This window comes from Erpetoichthys calabaricus, chromosome 13 (assembly GCF_900747795.2).
Source record: "Erpetoichthys calabaricus chromosome 13, fErpCal1.3, whole genome shotgun sequence".
Lineage (NCBI taxonomy): Eukaryota > Metazoa > Chordata > Cladistia > Polypteriformes > Polypteridae > Erpetoichthys > Erpetoichthys calabaricus.
The window spans coordinates 40583817-40611509 of NC_041406.2; the positions used below are offsets into that span (position 1 = coordinate 40583817).

Below are 27693 nucleotides of genomic sequence, written 5' to 3' on the forward strand. Positions count from 1 at the left end.
TCAAGACTCATTAGATGAATTAATTCATAATAGGTAAATGCAGAATTGCGTATCCACCTAACCTAGTCTTTGGAACGTGGGTGAAAAGTTGAGGATTATATTATCTCAATAATTATGTTCTTCAATGTATGATTACAAATGGGCACCTCTTAATTAATTATACATTTTACCTTCCATTCTTTTATGTTAATCTTGGCTTTACAGGTGTCTCATTTTGGGCTGTTTCTTGTCTTGCCCATCATGCCCACTATTATTACTTTGGCCTCATCCACTACTTGAAATTTGTGTCTGGTAAAACCTGTTTTTTTAGCCTCCATTTTGTTTCATCTTAGTGACTGAATTATTTAATAGCATAAAATCGGTCAATTCTTGCCTTTGTAGTCCTGCACTTTCCTTTGACCAATGCAACATTGCTTCCAATGACCTTATGAACCTATAAACCTATAACATAAAAAGTTGCTTAAGAAAGTGGGCTGATGGATAAATGCACAAGGGAGAGCCTTTGTCCTTCTGAGAACATAGACAAAGTTTACCAAGTGTAGTGACACCAAACAGACAACTGTAACTAAATTACTATAATGTAACTGTCAGTTTGACTGTTTGTCACCCTAACATGTCATAGTTTATTACTGACACAGCAACTTTCAACAAGCTACTAAAAGTGCTAGCAATCCATCTCTAGCATCCACACTTCACACCCTCTCACCATACATTTTTCAAAATCTACTTAAATTTATGCTAAGAAAATTGTAACTGGATACTGCATGACCAGACACTAATTGGACAGAGGTAATCCTTCTTCCATACACATTTTGACTCAAAAAGTTTACAGGTGGTGCAAAAAGATTCTTTATTCTGAGTCTCTTGTGTTGTGCTAAACATAACTTCCATCTGTTCTTTACCTGTCCAAGTCAGGTTTGTATGCTGTGCTGTACAGCTGAACTTTTCCTGTCAACAGTATAGATAACGTCTGTTATCAAAAATACAAGTATACAGTTAACCAAGAGCTGATGTGAAAAATACAAAAAGCAATTAAAGAAAATTAATTGCCCTTATCAATAAAATCACAGATTAAATCAACTCTGTAGCTACAAGGCCACAAAGCTGCAAAATAATCTGTCTGATATATATAAGAGAGGCCACTTCAGCATGAGCTTTTAAACCCAGGAAGAAGACACACTAATTTAGCACAGCATACCTAATTAAAGCTGCTCTTATTGCTTATTAGATTGTTAGACATTCGTACAAACATATAAGTATTACTCACTAATACTTTTATATTTTGTTTTTCTTCTTAGTATCCTGCTCTGGTGTATGGCGCCACAACTCTACTTCCAAACTGTCCCATGGGAAAAACACCAGAGATACTGGGGGCCTTAGAATCCAAAGAGGACTCTTATTAGGTTGCCCACCACAAACATATCAAATACTATATACTGAGTGTCCAGGAGGAAGTGGGTGGCCAGTTGGCCTACGTCTTTAGAACTGTGACTATGTCAAACTTTGTCTGACACCCCAGAGTTTCGTTTCTTCCAGGGATGCTGCTGATTGGAGTTTTTATTTTCCTCTCCTCCATTGTCAACTAGCCATGTCACAATGATACTATTACTTGACATGCATTGTTAGGATCCTTTCATGTCAATCAGTCTGAAATTGTTTTGTCTTATGTGCATTTAAAACAATTAGTATTTTTACGTGTAGGCATTATGTAATTTTTTAAGATTGTAATTGTATTTTAGATGTAATCTTGTTACAGTGCACTAAACCTGCACTTAGTGAAGAGTGCTATAAAAGAATATAAATTAAACTTGAAAAAGTGTACTTGTAACATATTTAAGTCACACAGATCTATTTATCAGAATTTTGGATTTTGGAAAACTCAAATTTAATTAAGGAAAAAATATTAGCCAACATTTAATTGTTAAAAAATGTTTTAATTAAGAGGCTTTAAGTACAGTAGCCAACTAATAACAAAAGTGACTAGAGCACATACAAACTCATCCTGCTTTAACGAGAATACTCACATCTTAAATTAGAATGCCAAAAACTAGAGCATACATACAGAACAACAAAGTTGGAGATCTTCCAAAGTGTATGGACAGAAAGTGTTAGAAGATCGTTGTGACTCATTAACTACTATTCCAGATTACTAGGTGAAAACATACATAATCCTAGTCTTTAGAGATGTTGCTGATCTGACAAATGGGAATTCTAAAGTGCCATGCAAAATGGCTACAAACATTACAAGTACAGATATCATGAACTTCTTTAATGTTAAAATTTATAATAAGATCCTTGACTTGAACATCATCTTGAAAACTAAATATTCCAATGTTAAACCTTGTTTCTTAATGTGAACATCACCATATTAATTTTAGCTTGATAACAGAATAGGAAGTCACAATATCTAATTTCTAAAAAGAAACCAACTACCTGTTTATTTAGTCCAGTCCAAAAAAATATAAATGAAAAGGTCAACCACTGTTCTGGCAGCAACCACCGCAACATTATCAATAGATTGCTACCGACTGGTCCAGCTCTAAATGCACTAAAAGTGTCACTGTTCAGAAGAATCAGACCTTAACTTTAATTAATTATAAACCTGTTTCAAATTTACCTTTTATTTCTACAGTACACTACAGTCACTCCAGTATGGCTTTTGCACTGGTCACAGCAGACAAGTTGCATTAACTCATGATGCACATGTATTTTTTAAATCTTTTGATGAAGGAAATACTACAGTAATTGGATTAGTTGGATTTAAGCTCAGCTTTAGACACCATATACTGTACCTCTCTGTTCTGTTACATAGGCAGGAAAATCATTTTAGCTTCACCATATTTACGTGGTTTACTTCTTATTTATCAAACTGATTTCAGTATGTACAGATATTTGCACTTCATTAATTGTATCAGTGAATTAAAAGAGTGGGTGGATGATTAATACTTGGCATGGAAAACAGAAAAAAACAAATGTTATTTCTTTGGAGGAATAATACAGACCTATGCAACATTCTGTCACTATTTACCTCAGTAGGTCTAAAAATGTGTTTTACTGAAACAGCATGCAACTTAGGTAATATCTTTGACTCTAATATGTCTTTTAAAACAAATATTACAACACTGTCTAAGCCCGTTTCTTCATCTTAAAAATACTGGAAAATTAAGACCATTTCTAAATATGGATGTGTACTAAGAAATGAAGTCATACATTTCAAGTAGGACTGAATACTGCACTGTATTTTTCCACAGGCAGTTTGCACCAATCTATTTGCAGTTAATGTAGTTAAGTCAAACTTCTGCTGCAAATATCATTACTAGAACTAGAAGGTATGACCACATTACCCTGTCTACTGACTTGGAGGAGACAGTTAGATAGAAACCCATTTTTTCCCCGTTACAATATTGGAAAATTAAGACCATTTCTAAATATAGATGTATACTGAGAAATTAAGTCATACATTTATTTCTGGTAGGACTGAATACTGTTCTGTAATTTTCCACATGCAGTTCTCACCAATCTATTTGCAGCTAATGCAGTTAATTCAAAATTCGGCTGCAAAAACCATTATGTGTACTAGAATGTATGACCACATTACCCCTTCTACTGACGTGAAGGAGACAGAGAGATGAAAATGACCAGGAGATGCACGTAACCAAAAAGTCAGAACCATTAGTAAAATCAATCTTTCCTCAAAATTACAAATGCTAACCAGAGCTCAAAAATTAGAAACCTGAGCAAAAATTCTTAAACTGGGAAGTCAAAAAAAGGGGATTTTTGTCAAGCATGAATTTTACGAGTATACCCGCAAACTCATATACTTCGGAAATGCCAAGCTGATGTTTATGCCTTCATTCCGATGTTGTCACAAGAGTTGTGCATTCCGGGGAATTCCTGGGCAATGTCAGCATGGAACTGATTAACTGAAATGTTTTGAAATGGCAGTTGTCAAAAAAAACAAAGACAACCCTGCAACATAATGCTAAAAATATTAATCTTTACAAATTTACTCTAAATCCAAAAACTATCCTTAGACTTGTTATCTTTGGGTTCTAAAACACTACATTTAACATATGGATTGAAAAATTCCACACAGAAATTCTCACAAAAAATTCTGAAAACTGCTGCTCATGACTTATTATACTGGCCTCCAGTTAAGCTTAGAGCTAATTTCAAAACTCTCCTTCTTACATATAAAAATTTAAATGACCTAGGCCCTACGTATCTATCTGATCTTACCATTACAAAAAAGCCAAAGCATGGAATAAGGTCTCAAGATGATGGACTACAAATTCTACAAACATGGGAGGTTGAGCTACAAGGCCACAAAGCTGTGAAATAATCTGTCTGATATATATAAGAGAGGCCACTTCAGCATGAGCTTTTAAACCCAGGAAGAAGACACACTAATTTAGCACAGCATACCTAATTAAAGCTGCTCTTATTGCTTATTAGATTGTTAGACATTCGTACAAACATATAAGTATTACTTACTAATACTTTCATATTTTGTTTCTCTTCTCAGTCTCCTGCTCTGGTGTATGGTGCCACAACTCTATTTCCAAACTGTCCCATGGGAAAAACACCAGAGATACTGGGGGCCTTAGAATCCAAAGAGGACTCTTATTAGATTGCCCACCACAAACATATCAAATACTATATACTGAGTGTCCAGGAGGAAGTGGATGGCCAGTTGGCCTACGTCTTTAGAACTGTGACTATGTCTAACTTTGTCTGACAACCCAGAGTTTTATTTCTTCCAGGGATGCTGCTGATTGGAGTTTTTATTTTCCTCTCCTCCATTGTCAACTAGCCATGTCACAATGAAAGTATTACTTGACATGCATTGTTAGGATCCTTTCATGTCAATCAGCCTGAAATTGTTTTGTCTTATGTGCATTTAAAACAATTAGTATTTTTATGTGTGAGCATTATGTAATTTTTTTAAGATTGTAATTGTATTTTAGATGTAATCTTGTTACAGTGCAATAAACCTGCACTTAGTGAAGAGTGCTATAAAAGAATATAAATTAAACTTGAAAAAGTGTACTTGTAACATATTTAAGTCGCACAGATCTATTTACCAGAAGTTCACTATTCATTTTGTTTAAGTCATTCACTGGTCTAGTAACCAAGTGACAGTAATAAAAATCAACCATCTAAGTAAAGTCAGAGTGTAAAACCGATGACTCTGCAGGGATGGGGTGCATAAGTGATGGTGAGAGGAAGAATACGGAGGCCTGATGGATGACTTCAATCATCAATTGATTGGCAATGGTTGAAACAACTGAAACTCAATGTTAACAAAACCAAAGAGAACAGAAATAAACAAATAAATAAATACATACATACATAAATAAATAAGAATCTCCATCAATAACAGTAATATGGCCATTGTCAATGTATGGTGTAGAGATATGGACAATAAAGGAAACAGGACAATATTTAAAAGATCTGAAATGAGAATGCTAAGGTAAACTTTGGGTGTCTCACTAAGGAACAAATAGAGGTATGGTGAAGTTAGAAGAAGGGCAAGAGTCATAAAGATTAGTGAGAAAATTAGCGGAGCTAAGTTGAGATGGTATGGGCATGTGGTAAGAAGAAACGAGGAGAAGATGATTGAGACTTGTCACAGTGGAAGGAAAGGGCAAGACAGAGGTTCAAGTGGGAGAACAGTGTGCAGAGGGATATGAAAGTGAAGAGGTAAGGATGCAGAATGAAGAGGATGGAGAAAACCAGAGGAGACTCAGCAAGGCAGCTGATCCATAGTAAATAGATGGCAGTGAGGAAGAACAAGAAATTTGTGAGTACCTGAGGTTCACCTGCAGAGAAATATGAAATTGACTGGAGTCACGGATGCTGAAGATGAAAAGTGCCAATAGCAATTGTATTTATTGAGATTGAGACGACTCGGGTGCCTTGGCTTTGGGTGGCACATTAAAGCACATGTACCATAGGTCTGTGGTTTAAATGTGCTGATTATAAATAAGGGCAGCAACACAAAACTAGGAGATGATAAAAGACGTAACAAGTTAATCAGGAATGATAACTGTGTTCTGTGGACTAGCCTGGACTCTGCAGACAGCAGAAGAGTGAGGGATATTGGCTAAGCTGCTGGCTGCCATTAACAACGACTCACACTCTCTGACATTTTGGTCAAATTAGAGAGCACCTTTAGCTTAAAGCTAATTCTAAGTATACACAGAGCACCACAGAGTGCCATTGGATGTCTCTTTTAATGAACTGCAAAATATCCCCTAGCTTAGTCTGTCCTTTTTGCAGTTTTAATATGTTAATTTTAAATAGATTATGGGTATATTTTATGATTTAATTTATGCTACTGTTTTAATGTTTAGGGTATTATGTGTGATTTTTTGCACTTTCACTTGAAGTGTATTGTACCTTATGTTGTTTTTTTGTCTTGGCTGTTGTAATTTTCCTTGGGATCAATAAAGTATCTGTGTATCTTTCTGGGCAGGGAATCAAATTCAACACCCTCTGTGCTTTGCTGCCCTCAATTAACACATGTAGTGTCAAAACCACAGAACACGGGGCTTCCAGGATTAGTTGTAAAGATGACAGGTCTTACAAGAAGCAACAGAAGACGACCAAATCAATTAAATAAATAAATACATTTTTTTTGAAGTCCCACTATTGCAGAACAGCAAATGTAGCTGAGGATGTTGAAGTATAATTTTTAAGTTTTGATGAAAATAAACCTCATTAATGTACCAGTTTTTCCTTCAGACTGGACTATAAAAATTGAGTTAGCAAAGGAAATTTACTAAGATACAACTGTCACCCTACACAGCCAAATTTTGGTTTTCATTAACAGGAAAAGCAGAAGATTACATGCCATATTTCTCATTAAAGCGATCTAGACACATTATAAGAATAACCCCATTCAGAACAAAATGTGAAAAAGACAAAATCTGCACTGTTGTTTTAAGAATTCATCTTAAATAAACATTCATGAACATGTAAGGCTTCAGAAATTTGACATATTTGACTTTCACAATTCTAACAGATGTGGCAAAAAGACCTGATGGATTATTCTCTTCTTAACATAATGTGGTATTTTATAATCAGTTGTACTTCTGGCTTTGCTTTACATTTTTAGATAAAAACCATTGAAAAATGCTGAACAGATGTGAGCCTTAGAAATTCTTTATTACTACTGGCACATTAAAACAGAGAAACATTTGCATTAAAAAGAAAATTTAATGCTAAAGTACATTGATTCTTTAGTGTAAATTCTAAAGGACATTTACATATTTACATAAACACTAAGTACTTTCAAACTTTTGAACTCTTTTCTTTATAAACACTTCCTTTGTAAATCACCCCATTAAAAATATAAATACATGCAAAATTAATGACACTGAAGCTGGTAGAAGAATTATATTTGAGAGCGACAGCAATTCATTCATCTATGCTCATCCTGCTCTCTAGTTTTCAATGTCAAATGAATGTTTCCCTTTCAAAACATAATGTAAATGGGATGGGTTTTTGTCCCATTGGAATATGGCTTAAGACATAATTTTAGAAAATCTCCAGCCTTTTGTTCTTCTATAACTGCATTATGCTATGTGGTGCCCAGTGGAAACCAATTTCAGAAGGCAATGTGTGAAAAGATAAAATATTTTATTTTAAACAAAAGCTATAGATCAATTCAACATGGCTTTCTCTAAAAATTGACCGCCTGTGAAGATCAAGCCCTTGTGTCTATCCTGCGTACCGACTTGAGGTGAAGATTATACTCTGCTACACGAATATTGGACAGTAATATCAACAACTTTGGTCATTTTCCCTTGCAGCAGTTTCTGGACACAAACCTAGGTCATCAAGTTTCTTTTAAAGCGAAGGAAACTCAGATGCATACATTCTTTACTAATATTCATTTGAAACTTGTTTAAAATATAATACTTATCATTTTAGCTTTTGATGTGCAATTTATTTTTTGAATCTCACAAGAGTTTCTAGTTAATACTACAATAGGACAGTGGCACATTGGGTGCCCTCTGACTGAGGTGTTAATGTTCTCTCCATGATCTTGTGAGTTTTCTGGGACTCAAGTTTTCATGAGTTGCCAATGGCAGTCAGTTCGATAGGTTTGGCAAATTTAAACACAAGGATTCCCAGTACTGAGCTTGAGCCTTTTTTACATTTAAAACATGCATAAATACATGAATGCAATATGTGGATTAATTAATAAACAGACCAGGCTTGATTGAAATTGAAGTGGTAGCCCTTAAAGACGTTGATCCTTCAACAATCAACAGTAAACTCAAAAGAACTGCTTTGCTTAACATGACAGTGGGCAGATTGCTTGAGGAAGATGCAAGGAGAAGACAGAACACAACATAAGAAAGAAAATCAGCAACAAATTGTTCCAACCCATCAGGTAGGTATGCAGTTGAGGAATAGTAATAATATCACTGTCCTTAAGTTTTCAAATTTCACTATTCAAATTCAGTTTAACATGTTGTTGTTAAATCACAGAGTATGATAAAAAAAAGTATTTACAGTCATATGAAAAAGTTTGGGAACCCCTCTTAATTCTTTGGATTTTTGTTTCTCATTGGCTGAGCTTTCAAAGCAGCACCTTCCTTTTAATATATGACATGCCTTATGGAAACAGTAGTATTTCAGCAGTGACATTAGGTTTATTGGATTAACAGAAAATATGCAATATGCATCATAACAAAATTAGACAGGTACAAAAATCTGGACACCCCAACAGAGATATTACATCAATACTTAGTTGAGCCTCCTTTTGCAAATATAACAGCATTTAGACACCTCCTATAGCCTTTGATGAGTATCTGGATTCTGGATGGAGGTATTTGTGACCATTCTTCCATAAAAAATCTCTCCAGTTCAGTTAAATTTGAAAGCTGCCGAGCATGGACAGCCTGCTTCAAATCATCCCATAGATTTTCGATGATATTCAAGTCAGGGGACTGTGACGGCCATTTCAGAACATTGTACTTCTCCCTCTGCATGAATGCCTTCGTAGATTTTGAACTGTGTTTTGGGTCATCGTCTTGTTGGAACTGAGTAACTTCAACTTTGTGACTGATGCTTGAACATTATCCTGAAGAATTTGTTGATATTGGGTTGAATTCAATCGAACCTCGACTTTAACAAGGGCCCCAGTCCCTGAACTAGCCACACAGCCCCAGAGCATGATGGAACCTCCACCGAATTTGACAGTAGGTAGCAGGTGTTTTTCTTGGAATGCGGTGTTCTTCTTCTGACATGCAAAGCGCTTTTTGTTATGACCAAATAACTCAATTTTTGTCTCATCAGTCCAAAGCACTTTGTTCCAAAATTAATCTGGCTTGTCTAAATGAGCATTTGCATACAACAAGCGACTCTGTTTGTGGCGTGAGTGCAGAAAGGGCTTCTTTCTCATCCCCCTGCCATACAGATGTTGCCATACGCTGAATTGTAGACCGATGTACCATCTGCAGCAAGATGTTCTTGCAGGTCTTTGGAGGTGATCTGTGGGTTGTCTGTAACCATTCTCACAAACCTGCGCATATGCCGCTCCTGTGTTTTTCTTGGCCTGCCAGACCTGCTGGGTTTAATAGCAACTATGCCTGTGGCCTTCCATTTCCTGATTACACTCCTTACAGTTGAAACTGACAGTTTAAACCTCTGAGATAGCTTTTTGTAGCCTTCCCCTAAACCATGAGACTGAACAATCTTTGTTTTTAGATCTTTTGAGAGTTGCTTTGAGGATCCCATGCTGTCACTCTTTAGAGGAGAGTCAAAGGGAAGCACAACTTGTAATTGACCACCTTAAATACCTTTTCTCATGATTGGACAAACCTGTCTATGAAGTTCAAGGCTTAACGAGCTAATCCAACCAATTTGGTGTTGCAAGTAATCAGTGTTGAGCAGTTACATGCATTCAAATCAGCAAAATTACACGGGTACCTAAATTTTTGCATAGCCAGATTTTCACATTTGATTTAATTTCATATAACTAAATACTGCTTCACTAAAAATCTTTGTTCGGAAAACACCCCAGTACTCTGATGTTCCTAGGAAATGAAAGACATACAACTGTTATCTTTTTTGTTGAAAGTAAATTATTATGCAGGCTGAGAGGGGTTCCCAAACTTTTTCATATGACTGTATTACTTGTTTCACTGGGGCAGAAATGTAGGGGCCGTATAAAGCATGGTGCCAGGGCATAGCACAGCAGACAAAGACACTAAATGGGACAGGAACACAGTGATTAGCACTGCTGCCCCACAGACTCTGTGTCCTGGGTTCAAATATCAGCATGTGTATATGTGTGTTTAAGTTTTCCTCTTGGTACTCTAGTTTTCCCTCCGATCCCTAAAGATTAGACATAACAGCACAACCTACAGTCCATGGCAAATGCATAAAAAACCTGTACACTTACATGCTTCTATATATACATGTAACTTGTACATTTAAATGTTTGCTGTATACATGCCTGTATGATAATGTAACTACTTATTGAAGTAAATAAAACATTTAAGCAGAAAATATTCCCTTAAACACAATATTTTGAGTAAACTCTGTGTCTACATTGGGAAATATTTTTCCTTGTACTTCTGCATAAAGAATTTTTGCTTTCAATGTTGCTTGCCCATGTGGAAAAACTACCAACAATAAATAAATACCACAAATAGTTTATGGAAATAGAGAAAATAGAGTGTTCGAATGCCGAAATCTGGTATAAAAATGAATGAAGTAATACAATTATAAACACACACATCTGCATCAGCCTTAAAAATCTGTGTTCTTTGTGAAAGCTGCTCAAACTGAAAGTTCCGTGTGTGTTTATTACCAGCTACATTTTCACCCCATTCACTTCCAGATGTTATGCATCTCTATGTTATGTGCAACTTGGCAATATACATGTGAGATTCAAATTTGCGAAATCTAAAGTTTCATCAGTGAGCAGTACATAAATATTAGGATGTGTCTGTTAGATTAATCAACAGTTCTAAATTAGTCAGTGTCACTGTTTGCATTCATGGGCCCTGGAGTGGAGTGATGCCTTGTCCCAGGCTGGTTGGTTCCTGCATTGTACCCAGTATTGTCGGAATAGTCTTCGACCCATTGTTACTACAAAAGGGATTAAAAGAGTTTGAGAATGAAAAACAAAAATGACATGCACATGTAACAACACAAATTTAAAAAAAAAAATGAATATCAAACATTCTCATACAACTTGTCCCATTCAAAATGACTAACACCCATACAATACAAATAAACTGGTAAGGCAAAGGCAAAAGATTTACTAGTGTCACAGAAATTTCTCCAATACTAATAATAATGGTTAAGGTCAAAATTGACCAGATGATGAAATTGGGCCCAGTGAACAGAAACAATTGCCTTTGATAGATGTTGGTAGGTCAGAGAAATTACTTCAATAAAATCAAATGTCCAGCAGTGGAGCCATAAAATGCTATTTTACATACCTAAGGATGCAGTGAGGAAGGTAAGTGATTGATTAAAATGACACCCAACTATGATTCCCACACCCTTCAGTGTTGTTTAGCTAATCTAAAACGAATGCTGGGGTAATGCCAATCTTTAAAATAGAACATGGCAAGCAGATTTTACAGGCAAAGAGTGCACTTTTTCTAATATACTGTAATTACCATGACTGACATAAATAAACTATAAATTTTAGACTAAAGGTAAAATTACTAAATAAATAGTAATTTAATTACTGTATTAATCATTATTACTTCTGAATTATATAAAATTTCATGTGGTTGTTTAGCCCTGCTTTGTGTTATGCTTCCATCAAGAATATTGTACACTCTTCTTTGATCCATATTTACCAAAAATAAAAGAGATACCTATAAGGCAAGAACGGAATTGTACTTGATCAGTTAAAGTTCATTGTACTGAAGGCCCTGTCATATTACAAGACTTTTATTTGCATGAGATTTTTATTTGAAGACTTCATTTACGTAATTCCAGTCCATGCAAACACAGCTACACACAAAATGGCAATGTAGCACTGCTAGTTAACCCAACAGACATGTACAGTATGTGGACTGCAGGAGAAAACTCACAAGAATATAGGAGGAATAAATAGTGGTGGGCTCTGGTAGAAATGAAGACAATGTGCAACCAACATAAAAATCAGTTAGCATTTTCTTTACAGAAGGGGTTTTGGTATCCTGGAATAAATTAGTAAGGTATGACCTCTTTAACAGCTTCTGAAAAGTGTCAGGATAAGACGTTGGGACAATTAAGGTATTCACTAACCAAACAAGCTTGATGGACTCACTGGTGTCCTCCTGTCTGTAAAACTTCTTGTATTTTCATAAATATGCAAACTCCACACCTCAGCTGGAAATTAAATCAGGTTCAAGTGTCAAATTATCATGCCAGCCATAAAAAAATAAATTATACTTTATTGATTACAATACATATAGTTAGGAAAGAAAACAACAAAAGAAAATGCAAGCAAACAAAAGAAAGCAAATATAATGGCAAACAATAAAGACACTTTAGTGGGAGAAAAAAAAAACAATATTAGCACTGGAAATGAAGGCCAAAGATGATTTTATTCAAACAGAGGTTAAGATGGGAAAACATTAACAGGGAGATGTTTTTGAATCCTGTGTGTGACCCTCAATTGTGGCCAAAGAATTGTTTAGAGTATAATATTTACATTTTATGAGTCCCTCAGCTATTAGCTAACATGCATATCTGTCTCAGAAGCAATACTGGTTAGTCTTGGGAAACTAATGAGCGGTGGGAAGGGGACCTTTCAATTAGCATTTCAGAAAATGAGTAGAACTAAGTCATACATACAATACAGTCGAGTTCTTCATGTGCCAAGCATTCCGTAATTTAACAAAACTCTTCCATTAATTACATTTACCTTGTTCAAAATTGTCTAAAGTGTACTCAGCACAAGATCCAACTTGCAAGTGTTGCCATCTAGTTCCAGAATCACTAGGCAATATGGTCTAGGAATGCACTAAATTAACATAATTTTGGACAACAATCTTTATATACTTCTCGGATAGCCTTGAAGTCATAATCACACCTAATCCACACCACCAGTATTTGTGAACTTGCTGATGGGATTAAAATGTGTAGGGAGAACTAGATTGTAATATCCTATCCTGCACTTCTACTATGCCGACTTATCTTGCTTACTTAAAAGAATCCCAACCCTCTGTCTATAACTCAGAGGGTGTCTGACACTCTATATTATCTCAAATTAGAAAAAAATCTAACTCTCTTTAACAGGATATGTTTAAAACATTTTTAAAACATGGTAAGAATTCATTAAAGTAATTGTAGAATAAGCATAATAACGTACATTACGAGCATTGATAAAAATGTTTTGAAACGGCCTCAGTGCCACCTTTCCTGTCGCACTCCCAGTCCAAAATCAGACAAAACAAATGCCATTAAGGTGTGTTGGTGTGAGATTGCATGTTCCCCAACACCGAAGCAGCACTTTGACCCTTGTTCTTGTTATGTCTGTACAAAAAAAAAGTTTTATATTATGAGATAATGCCCTGTAATGGACTGGTCCTGTCCTGGGTTTGTTCCTGCCTTGCACCCCTGGGACAGGCTCCAGCACTCCCACAACCCTGATCAGGTCTAAGCAGGTTAGAAAATGACATATTATCAGATAACAACCTCTGGCATCTACCAGTGAGACAAAAAGGAATTTCTAGTGTGGTTTAACTGGAATTACAATATTCTGCACAGCTTCCCACATTGTTTGACTTTCCAAACCTTGTAAGTATGTTATTTAGGAAGTGGCCAAACGATGAACTCTCAAATTCTATTCCACAGTGCCCAGTCATGAATTTAGTAGTAATTAAAACTAACAAAAAAAATGCTGCTCCTTGCAAGCACGGAAACAGATTTATAGTATGTAACTACTGAAGAATTTTAATAGTGGCATTTTAGGATTTGACGTAAATGGTAAATGAAGACACCATAAACATTTGCGGCATGTACTGTGCCCAAAGGTCATGCTATTGCTTTTTGCTCTGTGTGAGGGGAACAGAAGAGCCACAGCAAACTTCCAACCAGTCAACAACAGAATTCATACATGACTGAATAACAACAATAATGATAAATCTAGAAATTAACAACCAATTTATGAAGGACACATAATTTGTTTTTTGTCGAGCATAAAATAAATATGTTAAAAAAACAGTTAAATAATTTTGAGTCTGTGCATCCAGGTAATGGTTTATCAGATGGTAAAATTAGTTATTTGTCAAATAACATTTTATTACTACAAACACTAATATATGCTGCAACTATACTGAGGTGTGTAAATATGATAAACATAATTAACACAGGCAGGTTTCCATGACATGTGGGGTCAGAAGTGATAAGTTCAGTGGTTGTATGGCATTTTCTGTTAGCTGGTAGATGAACTATCTACTAGCTCGGTTTTGGAGAAACACCACCTTTCAGTCTCCTTGACTGAGTTCTCATTTGGAACTGTTTCACAGCACTTTTCTTTGTGGTTTTTGACATTTTGCACTTGGTTCTTGTGGGTAATCTGTAACCTTTAAGTTCACTGGTCTTTATATTGGTCACCCCTTTAATGATAATACCTGTGAAAGATCCAAACAAATTTCCAGTGATTTTCCGTTGTAGACATCATTCACATAACTGGCATGCATTTGTGACTTCCAGTATGTCACAGTGTGACATAACCAGCGACTCACTCCAACTAGTCCACTCAATCGGGTTTGATTTAGTCTTTAGTCATAGGGCCAGCTTGTGTGCATGTGAGAGATGACAAGCAATGCATGTCCATGCTGAAGTACAATGCATATAATGCAGTGACAAGGAATAAGCAATGCAGGTGTTTTGGACCTTGCAAGCAGAGGCTTATCTGCCTGATGTCTCATGTTTTGCGTTCCACAACAGAATGATAAAAGGGGCCAAGACTGCAGCTAAACTCTCTGTACCTGGTAACCATTTGCATGGCAACCAGCTATGTCAGGCAACACGTTATTGGTTATAGGAAAATGGGACAAGCTTGTGATACTCTAGAAATTTTAAAAAGTGGTTAGAAGTCGTCATGCACTTGTGTAATTTGACATGCTCTGCAAGTTCCAGTCATGTAAAGTGACTGGTGATGAAACCAGCAGCTTCAGACATTAAGTCTGACATCCCCACCTACTAAAATTCGCCCTTAAAATATTAATTAATTTCTCACGATACAGTGTCTGTATTTCCTATTAAATCTCATACAGCATGTTTGTTTATAAATGTATATGTTACATGGTTGTGTACATCTGTGTCATTTTTTCATACCTGTAAATATTTATATATGCCTGTCTTAAATTAAGAGTACTATAAAGCTTTACAGTGAACCCCCGCTGTATTGCGGTTCAGCTATTGCTCCCCTGCCATATCGCGGAAAAATTCATTTCAGCCAATTCATAACAAAGCATACCATTTTCAGCAGTCACTACGGTAGACAAAGAGTTTCGCGTTACAGTACCCAGATGATTTCTTACAAGGCCCGTTATTGGCTGAAAGAGGAGACTCAACCAGTCAGAGTGCTATTTTCATTCTCTAGGGCTCTGATTGGCTGCTGTAAACGTGGTATAATCTCACAAGAACAGCGAGCGTGGGTCCCTGACATATCTCAGTTCTCTGTGTATCAAATACCTTGCTTGTGGTCCGATTGTTGTGAGCAAACTTTTTGTGAACTTTTCATTTTATTTTAAGCCCTACAATGGCTCTCAAGCATCCTGCATCTTCTAAGAAGGGAAGGAAAGCCTTACACGGACGTCGCTCACCGTTATGGCTTGAATGAATTAACGGTACACTACATTATTATTATATTATTATTATTATGTTACTCATATCCTTATCCCAACATCCACTTATCATATGTGTTTACAAAGTGTGTTTTAATAAGTTTACATGTGTTTAAAGCGTGTGGGAGGGGTATTTTAAGGCTTAAACTATAAAAAAATGTTTATTTATATGGTCTTTCAATATCGCGGATTTTCACCTATCGCTGATGGGTCTGCAACGTAACTTCAGCGATAGACAGGGGATCACTGTATTTGTGATGCTCCTTCTGTTTTTGACATTGATACCCAAATGAAAGACTCCATGCCATCCACCCTCCACCTCCTAGCTCTTGCCACCTTTTTAATTTGATTGCAGTCCTTTCATTTATTCATTTTTTGGCTTGATACTATTTACTATACTTGAAATCTTTACCCTGAATTCTTTTCTGCTCTTTTGTACCCAGTGTTGCACTTTATATCTTAGCTGTGCTTTAGCTGTTGAACTCTTTCTCTTATTAATAACACTTTGTCCATCATCATGGATGACATTATCCATCATTGTCCAGTTTACTTTGTGCATTTCTTTTGAACCCCCTTTGGTAGTTTTACATCATACCTGTGCTTAACCTGTTCATCTCTTCTGTTACATATGCCACTTTTCTATTACTATCAGTACATTCAGTATTTTATTATAATTATATTTACTATTTTTCATATTTAGCTGACACCTTTATCCAAAACAACTTACAAGACCAAGATACAGTGCAGATCTTTATAGGCACCTTATATGGAGCACAGGTGGGCTAAGTGACTTACTTACAGCCACCAAATTATAGAGTTGATTTAATTTCCTTTACACCACACTGTTTTAATAATTTTATAATGGATCTATAGAGCCCCTTTACATATTTTACATTCAAAATATGTCAGCTCTACTTCTAAGGTTTACCTGGTGTCTGAAGAAGATGAATTTCTTGTATTTTCAGTTTACACTGTTATCATTGCCATGCATGAAGCTGTACTAAACTTTTGTTAGTCGTATGAAGTGCACTGTGATGTTGCATGTTGTTAATGGCACTCTTTAAAACATAAAGTGATTGACTGATAAAAATAAAGTGAATAGACTTGGTGATAAAATGTAACATATTAGGAATATCAGGATGTTATCTGTGAGAGAAATGCTTTTATTACAAAGTAACAAATTTTCAGGGCACATATCGTGACTGCATTATAAGGGATTATTGTACAGAATGCAGTTACACTCTTCCCTTTTAAATGTGATGACTTGCTTAAAGAAGGTCTTTGATTCTGACATTGTTTTGTTCACTCAGGCTGAAAATTTCAAAGTGAAATGAAATGAAAAAGCAGTGAAAACTCATGTCAGCACAGGTATGGTGTGGTGTAGACTGATACTGGAAAATGTATACATTCTGCCCGTGTATAGTTGCAAGCTTCACTCCACATCAAGCCTGGATGTATGCAGCCACTGACCTTCAGCTTTTTGGGTGTGTGACTCTTTCATTCAACAGTAAGAATACTACAAGTATCCACTCTCTGTACAAGGTGATAGCCTAAGTCACCTACATAATCTTCCTGCACTTCAAATATATCTAAATAAAGTGTGTGATACAATCCTTGCCTAAAGTATGGCACCCTATTCAGGACTGGTTTGTGCCTTCCTTTCCAGAGTAGGATATTTCCCTGGCCTTTCAAGACCCTGAACAGAATCAAGTTAAGTTGAAATTGATAGATGGATACTTATCTGAATTGTTTTTAGATGTGTTATGACCTGTGTGACTTTTCCATGTGGAATAAAGTTAGCACAGGTAATTTTTATGGTGAATAAGAAAGACCATTTTGGTGGGGCAGAGTACAAAGTGTAGTTAGGCTGTAGCCAAAATCAAATGCTAAATTACAACACATGAGCAATTAAACCCAAAAGACACAATAAGAAATCAATTCGAGAAACAGGCAAAAAACAAAACCAAAAGAAAAGAAAAACTAACTTTATCCAGATAAAGTCTTAATTATTTAACACAGATCAAATGCTGAAATACTTTAGGCTCATCCTTTAGAACATTTAAAACATTTTCACAAGAACAAGCCATTTTGCCCAACAAAGTTCACCAATCATACCCCACCAAATTTCTTCATAATAATACCAAGTTCATTTTGAGGGTCTCTACAAAATACAACACTACTTCAATGTTTAATCCATGTGTCTATGGCTTTCTGTGGGATGTAAAACATCCTAACATTTGTGTGAAATTAACCCATAATGAGCAATCTGTATCCTGTTTATCATGTTGAACTCATTTTAAAGTAAAAGCTGGGATCCACAGTATAGAATTTTAAAAACTTCACTCATGTCAGTTCTTAATCTGTTTGTTTAAACTGAAATGGTTCAACCCCTTAAATGTCTCCTCAAAATGTTATACCTTACAGTCCAGGAATGTACCTAGTCACTTGTCTCTGGACTTTTTGTACAGCTGCTACATATTTTTGTAGCCAGAAGACCATCATAATATCCTACAGAATGTATGAAATATACAGAGTCATGTTAAATAATATTATGGTGTTATAACTCATTTCCCATTACTCAAATATGAATTCAGATTAAAGGTTAACAGTTAAGGGGTTTCTTTTAATTCTATCCTGCTTCACCCTGAAATGGAGAGGTTCTGCCATCAATGCTGTTAACTTCCCAGTGTATAGCAACGGTCAATGGCAGGATGGCCCTATAGCAAACCAGTTCACACATGAAATTACTTTAATACCTTAGCTAGCAACATTTCATTTAGCTTAACTTCATTCCAAAACAAAGAAAACTATGTTTTATTTTTAGAAATTTTAGATTTAACTTTTAACATGTTGACTGCCACACTGAAAATAGGTAAAACTGTTTTTGACGGCAATATAAAATAAGTTATTTTAATATACTAATTAAATACTATTTGCTATTGAGGAAAATTCACAAAAAAAATCTGTGCAAGTTATCACGTAGTTTGTGCATGGAACAGAAAACTCTTTGTGCATGGCGACAGCAAAGATAACGGCTTTATGCACTCCAGTTATGTGATAACTTGGCTGGGTCTAGCAAGTGTGGAATATGGCCGGCCATTCATCCCGGCCAATACCCCCAGGCCACCAGATGGAGCCCTCCCTGCAGCATGGAGGTGCCCCGAATGCCAGCAGGGAATCATGGACAATGGAGTCTCTATTCACAACCCTGCTGGATACCATGGGGGCCACCAGAGGACGCTACAGGGAGGCTCAAGGACTTGTATTTTCCCTATAACCCGGAAGTATGTCTTAGTCACAGCGACAGAGGAAATGACGTACTTCCGGGATGAAGAAGAAGAGTTTTCTCCTGACCCGGAAGTGCTGGATAATCACATGGACTGAGGGATCAGAAGCACTTCCGGGTTAAGGACTATAAAAAACTGTGGGAGATCCCAGATGGGCGAGCTGAGTTGGGAGGAAGGGTGACAACACGTCTGGGAGTGGAGGATTGTTTATTGATTATTGTAGTGATTATTGTGTATATTTATGAGTATAGTGGACTAGAGGGTGCTTGGTGCACATTATTGTCCAAATAAAATAAGTTATTGGACTTTTATCTGGTGTCTGGCGTCTGATCTGAGGGTTCAAGGGGACGACGGCGCCCCCTATCGGTCACACAAGTTAGGTTTTACACAATTCTTTGCAATCGAATGTCGTAGTTTTCCATTTGAACTTCATAGTGGTGAGATATTAATTGTTGAGAGATATTCAGATGATTGTATGAAAAATAAATACTGATATCCAAAATATGGCTAATAAGAAAAAAACAACTGAAAATGAAATACAGGTATTCTGTTCTGTGACATCATGCTGATTTTTCATTGTTATTTTGTACACCCAATATCTTCTACTTACATTCATTTCTTACGAATATTCTTGTTTTCAGTGCTATAGCCCCAAGGATTCTATCTATGGTAACTAAACCATACGATGTAACTAAACCGTAACTAAAAAGTTCACTGGTGTTAAACTGCTATGGCAAGAGTGTTTGGCGGCTACTGCTCTTCCACACACAAGTATAATGAAAAGTGCCTGCTCTATATAATGATGGTCAAACATGCCAAGTATTGTGGCTTTTGTTTTCTTATCTGTGTATGATGCAGTTCTTTCACTCAAGATATGCATATTCTAAGTGATATCCTATCTTTTATCTAATCTAATCTAATATGGAATATACAATTAGCTAGACTAACAGGAAACCCCCAAGTGCCACTGGCTATTCTGTCCTCTGGTCCCATCTCCAATCAACACATATGGATGTTCACAAGAATAAATTCAGAGGATGGAAGCATGTTCTGATTTTACAGTGCATTTCTGCACCCACTACAGGAGGAACGGGTGACACCTCAGCACCACACTGGAACAGTATGAAGTTTTTTATGGTGGCTAGTGTGCCAATTCTGCCACCACACCATTGAGTTTTCCCTGCTTGCAGGGCTGGGTGAAGATTAACATCATACCCAGAACTTGGCAATTACATGTTAAGGGCCTTGCTCAAGGGCCCAAACAAGTAGAGTCACTTCTGGTGTTTGCGAGATTTGAACCGGCAACCTTCCGATTGCTGGCACAGATCCCTAGCCTCAGAGTTACCACTCCACCCCAATAAAATCAGAATCCTTAAAAAAATATTAGAGCACAATAAAAAAAAATAACGAAAGCTCTAAAAACATCAAACAAATTATAATAGGATTGCATACTCCAAAAGCTGCTATATAACAGAAAGAATTTACTGTTAGTTTGAGCTACCTGTCCCCTTAACCCTCCTCTACGGAGTGATTCAGTCCTTTTGACAGTGACAGCCTGCTCCTTGACTTGCATTCTTGTGTGTGCATTACCTTTTAAAAGGCGGTGTGTGTGAAATCTAGCTTCACAGCCTTATAAAAGAAGTAAAAGGACAATAATGGATGGTTACGGCTTTACAGGCCAGCATACCATGTAGCACCTTGTTTTATCTTTGCTCTTTGATGCCAAGACAAAAGAATCATTTGACAATTTACTGAAGAGCACATATTACAGGCTTGAAGTTTGAAGGTCAGATTGGATCATTATGGTGTAATGGGGGTAGAGTGGAGGAATACATCACTCTTCTCCTGACACATTAAATGACAAATACTACACCTTGTAACAAATGCAGAAGAATTCAGGTTAAAGCATATAAAGAACTATAAATTACTTTGAGAGTAGCATTAATGATGACTCATGGGATGACAGGCTTGCCAGTTTCAGCTGCAGCAGGTGGCTGTGCTTTATGCCAGACCGAGTCTGAGGGAAGGTGTGAGGAAAACCTGAGATAATCAAAGGTCGTACCAAGGGTCTAGTGGAAACAGGCTAGACTGTGATACAGTCACCTGGGGGAACAGTCAAGATAATGACTTGGACTTAACTGATGTCCCAAGTGAACAAAACTAATGCACAAAACACTGATATTGTCACCACTGCCAAAGTAAAACTCAGATAGAAACTTGGCTTCCTAGTGTCACATTGCAGGCTTTGATCTACTTAGAATCTCCTGGTGCTGAGAACCCCACTTAGTGTCGGGGCACACTCACACCATGCCAGTTCACAATTGCCACATAAACTAAGCTACACTGAGGAGAAAGCAGACTATCTGAGGAAACCTAATGCAGACATGAAGAGAACAAACAAAAAACCTTAGGACTGATATCAGCATTTTGGATTCTGGAGTTGTGAGGCAGTAGCGATAGCAACTGTGAGACTCTGCTCACCTAACTATTGGAACTTTCAAGGACTGGAGGTAAGTTTGACAAATCAGTACTGGACAGTTTCCTGAGCCCATCACATATTTATGATTTTAGTATTTTGTGTTAATTTTTATGTATTGTTTGTTGCATACTTCTGATGTCATTATGGCACACCAGCCAGAAATATTGAACATTTTTGCAACCATGCAAAATGATCAAATTTGATTAATCTAATTTAGAGTCAAGGGGGATGGTAGCGTTTCCCTGCAGCACTAGATACAAAACAGGAAACCACACTGGTTTGGGCACCTGTCCATTGAACAGCCCATACATGCACACAACTACACTAATACTCACTCTTACATGATGCCAATATAGAACTTCCAATTAACTCAACACTTTGGGAATGTGAGAGAAAGACCATAGTACCCAGATAAAGACCCAGGCAAACATGGACAACAACTGGGCACAACATTCAAATCCAGGACAAAAGCCATCCATGCAACATTGGCCCTGAGTGAGTGAATGAGTGAGTGAGCGAGCAAGCGAGCGAGTGAGTGAGTGAGTGAGTGAGTGAGTGAGTGAGTGAGTGAGTGAGTGAGTGAGTGAGTGAGTGAGTGAGTGAGTGAGTGAGTGAGTGAGCGAGCAAGTGAGTGTATGAGTGTGAGTGAGTGCGTGAATGAATGTAAGTTTGTAACTAAGTGTGCCCTGCGACAGAAAGGCATCCTATTGTGAGTGGATTCCTGCCTTGTACTCCCTGCATCAGGGTGGGTTCCAGCTCCTGGAACTGGATTAAGAATTTCATAATGGATGGAGAGACAGCTGGTTCCAAAAATAGAAAAATAAAACTAGAACTTACACAACTACTTACCAAAATAGAAATATATGTAATTTAATTTTGTGGTTGTTTTGTCCTTTGTACAATAGTAACAAAACATTAATGGAGGACTGACCTATTAGGTGAGACAGCTCTTGCTGTTTCTGTCATTTCTAAAATAGTAACAAAAAAATCTAGAGATACTGTATTAGAAAATGTATATTCATAATATTAGATCATGTATAATGGATAATCTCTTCAAGACATAAATGTTTATGGATTAGCTGCGGTAAAAAACAACAGTGCTCTTTTTCATATAAGTAACAAATAACATTTTCAAGTGTTTGCACTTCCAAATGTTTAAATTGAAAAAAGGTGATTTAATGGGTATGTAGGTGCTATTTTATTTAATTTATGACTGTCTTTCAAAGTGAAGTGTTTGCTTTCTCCGAAGCAAAGCTGCTACTGGGACTGGACCAGATCAGACTGAGAAACCATTAAATTGCAGAGCACTTCCAAAGCAAAGAGCCTTCCTTGCCTGCACAAAGTGGGTTATGCTTTGGGCTCTTAATAAAAAGTCAACCCCTCCCTCACTTTCTACTCTAGCTTATCTGGCTTCACCAGCCAGGTGACTTAGGCACATTAAGTTGGAACGACTTACCCATTTGGGCTGTTGGCACTGTGGTCAACAAATAATCCATTGAGTAACTAACTGGTTCTGGTCCTGTATGTGAAGTTTTATATTATTTTACACATTTAGAAAAATGATGTTTGTATACATTTCTAAATGCTGGATGTTGTTTTAACAAAATTACTTTATGGCTGCAAAACCTGACATTATTACTTTCCCTATTTACCATACATATTCTTTTTATTATATACAGAATATATAGGGATGAAACATCTTAAGCATTTTGGATGTGGAATTTTGTATTATTTTACAAACTCTGACAAGATGATGTGTGTAGAACAACAAAAGTGTTGCCAAATAAAAAAATAAAATAACAAAAACAGAAACAAAAATACACATCATACACAAACACATTACTTACCTAAAGACAGACAGACAGACCGACCGACCGACCGACCGACCGACCGACCGACCGACCGACCGACCGACCGACCGACCGACCGACCGACCGACCGACCGACAGACAGACAGACAGACAGATAGATAGATAGATAGATAGATAGATAGATAGATAGATAGATAGTGTCATATACAAGAGCTTGCAGAGTGTCTCATGGGTACTCATTTGGGTTATCACAGAGAGAGTGGAGCACTGTCACTAGCATAGTTTCCATTACCTCTAGAGTGGAGAAGACGCCAGAAGGTAAATGACCTAACTTCTATTATAATCTCAGTAAGCCCATCTTCTTCCAGTCACCTAGATATAAAACTTGCTGCTCAACATGAATTCAGCATTCTGTTTGGGACCTGCTTTAAAAGAGGATGGCTCTCTGACTCTAAAAGCATTATTTTCTCAGCTATTAGCTCAGAGGAGCAGCAGCAATACAGTAATCCCTCCTCCATCGCGGGGGTTGCGTTCCAGAGCCACCCGCGAAATAAGAAAATCCGCGAAGTAGAAACCATATGTTTATATGGTTATTTTTATATTGTCATGCTTGGGTCACAGATTTGCGCAGAAACACAGGAGGCTGTAGAGAGACAGGAACGTTATTCAAACACTGCAAACAAACATTTGTCTCTTTTTCAAAAGTTTAAACTGTGCTCCATGACAAGACAGAGATGACAGTTCAGTCTCACAATTAAAAGAATGCAAACATATCTTCCTCTTCAAAGGAGCAAAGAAATCAATAGGGCTGTTTGGCTTGTAAGTATGCGAAGCACCGCGGCACAAAGCTGTTGAAGGCGGCAGCTCACACCCCCTCTGTCAGGAGCACAGAGAGAGAGATAAAAAAAATCAATACGTGCCCTTTGAGCTTTTAAGTATGCAAAGCACCGTGCAGCATACTTAAAAGCTGCACACAGAAGGTAGCAACGTGAAGATAATCTTTCAGCATTTTTAGACAAGCGTCCGTATCGTCTAGGTGTGCGAACAGCCCCCCTGCTCACACCCCGTACGTCAGGATCACAGATAGTCAGCGCAAGAGAGAGAGAAAGAAAAGTAAGTTGGGTAGCTTCTCAGCCATCTGCCAATAGCGTCCCTTGTATGAAATCAACTGGGCAAACCAACTGAGGAAGCATGTACCAGAAATTAAAAGACCCATTGTCCTCAGAAACCCGCGAAGCAGCGAAAAATCCGCGATATATATTTAAATATGCTTACATATAAAATCCGCGATGGAGTGAAGCCGCGAAAGGCGAAGCGCGATATAGCGAGGGATTACTGTAATGACAATCATCTTCACTTCTTTTACTTGATTTTGAGTTAGGGATATTAAGCAGGGTGTTAGGATGGAACCCCAACTCTTTTCCTTAGGTCCTTTGTCTTTTAACAGTGGCATAGTCGGTAGGATATTGCTGGAACCACAAGACATCACAACTGTGGTGCAGGTTGCATAAACCATGCAACAAGTGCAGGTCCATGTGGCAAATACATTTTGCAGTGGCGGAGATGAGAAGAGTGGTAGAAGAAAGCATACGAAAAGAGACAAAGGAAGAGAGAATGAGTGTGAAGCTGTGTCACTAACACAGTTTCTATTTCCTATAAAGTACAGGAGCAGCAACAACTACGAAAATATTTTATTTCTTTTCTTTGATTTTCAGTTCAGGAAATTAAATGGGGTGTCCTACTATATACAACAGTTGTTCTAAGCTGTTATAAATAAGGTTGCATCAAAATGAGTAGTGCTCTTCAGTAAGTGTGAGGGTACAAAAGGGGAACTGAACTGCCCAGAGTATAGCTATATAAAATAAGAATTGGAAATTGAACATATTACAGCAAGGTTAAATCAACTGAGTGTTAAAAAATGGTCAAAAATATGTAAAAAGGTTAAGTGTGATTGACAACAATCTGCATCACTGCTTGCAAAACAAATGAGATGACATAAAGTTAGAAAGTAAGTTGGAGTAAGAGATGATTTGACATACAGTAAGTAATACTTAACAGTATGAAAACTAACACACACAATAAGAAATGTATGAATATTAGCATTAACAAATTCCTTTGATGTTAAAATCAAAATATTATGTACCCTTTTGAAAAGTTAAAAGCCTTTTTTATTAATCCTAAACTGAACTCTTGCTGGACGTTTGAAGTGTTTTCAGATTTCTAGCTTGTTAAGTACAAGCTGTTTATGGTTAATATTATACTCTAGAAATGTCAGTAGAAAAAATAAATCGTTACACGTACAAATAAAAAGAAAACAAAATGAAACAGCATTTAAAAGTATAAACACTTCAGTTTCTAGCAGTTTCTCATGGCAGCATTCCTTTGTGCCATATCATCACAGCACACTATCTTTTGAACACAGATCGAGAAAGATTAATGTTGACTTTACTCTCTACATTTGTGTTTGACAAATGGGATATCTAGACCCGTGCAACAAAAATCTTGCAATTAATTCCAAGCAGAGAACTTCAAAAAGTGGGAGACACTTTTGAAATAACAAAGGTTATGTGGTTTTTGGTTTTTCGTTTTGATGTTACAGCAGAGGAGCTGGTTTGTAATCCTACAAGCAGAAACCCAGTTAACCAGACCAGAAGAATAAAGACATCTTACACAAGCGTGTAGTTTGTGTTGAATCAATTGATCAGTAATTATTTTTGTTTATTATTTTTTTTCTTTACAGTTTCTTTTTGAGGACATTGCCTACCAATGAGTCTATGTTTATTTATATAGAGTATTTTATGTATTCTAATATTATAGTACATAATACATCAATAGGCTAGCAAAAATTAAACCTCATCAATACTCTATTGTGAATTTCCCATTGGGATTAATAAAGTATCTATCTATCTATCTATCTATCTATCTATCTATCTATCTGGCTTAATTTTAAAATTCCATTCGGGGTGATGTTTTTGGAACAAAAAGTAGTATTGTCACCTCATAGCACTAGGACTTCCACTGTTAAAACCTGGTTTTTGAAACCTCAACACCAACACACCAGAAGTCCCTCTGCCTTGCATAATAATGAGTGTGACCTCTTCCAAAGACTATCCATCCATCCATCCATTTTCCAACCCGTTGAATCCGAACACAGGGTCACGGGGGTCTGCTGGAGCCAATCCCAGCCAACACAGGGCACAAGGCAGGAAACAATCCCGGGCAGGGTGCCAACCCACCGCAGGACACACACAAACACACCCACCACCAAGCACACACTAGGGCCAATTTAGAAACACCAATCCACCTAACCTGCATGTCTTTGGACTGTGGGAGGAAACCGGAGCGCCCGGAGGAAACCCACGCAGACACGGGGAGAACATGCAAACTCCACGCAGGGAGGACCCAGGAAGCGAACCCAGGTCCCCAGATCACCCAACTGCGAGGCAGCAGCGCTACCCACTGCGCCACCGTGCCGCCCTCCAAAGACTATGTGGTCCTGAAATTGTCAGAATTAAACAGTGAGTCCCCATGTCTGGCATGTGGGTAAGTTAGCAAGACGAGAGAGAGACACACACTGATGCTGCATGAGCGTTTCCTCCACTTTGACTGAGTATTGCGCTCACTTATAATCAGTAAGGTATGTCCAAAGGTACACAGGATAGCCAGGTATTTGAAAGCAACTGGCCCCAAATTAGGCATGAAATGTTCTTTGGAGGCTGCACTACATTGGGAGCAACCACCTTGCATGGAAATTAATACAGATGTAGGTTTCTACATATTGTGTATACATACACTAATATCTATCTATCTATCTATCTATCTATCTATCTATCTATCTATCTATCTATCTATCTATCTATTTAGATCCATCAAACAATTTAAATTTAATGTGTTAATCTTCTGCAGTCTATACACCATATTTATTTAATCAAATAAATTTAATCAAAGTTTCTTTCCAAATGAGTCAATCAATGATTGGCAAATGGATGATCCCAAAAAATGACTTTTTAAGTATCTGCTTTTATAAGCTGTATAGTAATTTAGCTGTAGTGTTTCTTTATGGAAATTATTAAAATAGCTGAGTAAGTGCATGTGTACTTTTGTTGCTAGGACTTCCTGTAAACAGAGAGCAGGCAAGCAGACCTTAGAAGGAAGAGAAGACCAGAATATTGGCTTTCACATTAAAGAAAGTGGAGTAATAAACTAAGAAGAAGGAATCTGGGGAGTTCCCCCGGGTATGTAGAGGAACGGTGGTCGTATATATTGTACAACTGGATTAGGAGTGTAAGAAA

The 27693-nt window shown here is 37.1% G+C and overlaps 1 protein-coding gene across 9 annotated transcripts in view; it reads right to left on the reverse strand.

Moving 5' to 3' along the window:
- The window catches only part of LOC114664168 (retinoic acid receptor beta), a 572516-nt gene that overhangs the window by 321628 nt on the left and 223195 nt on the right, over window positions 1-27693 (reverse strand). For 5 of the 9 annotated variants that reach the window (XM_051936144.1, XM_051936142.1, XM_051936147.1 and 2 more), the window contains exon 2: window positions 12271-12354. The exons of 3 other annotated variants lie outside the window; for them this stretch is intronic. In XM_051936144.1, the coding sequence (XP_051792104.1) occupies window positions 12271-12354 (84 nt within the window). Of the gene's footprint in view, window positions 1-12270; window positions 12355-27693 lie in introns of those variants that run through there. One more of the 9 variants, XM_051936149.1, reaches the window with a different exon arrangement.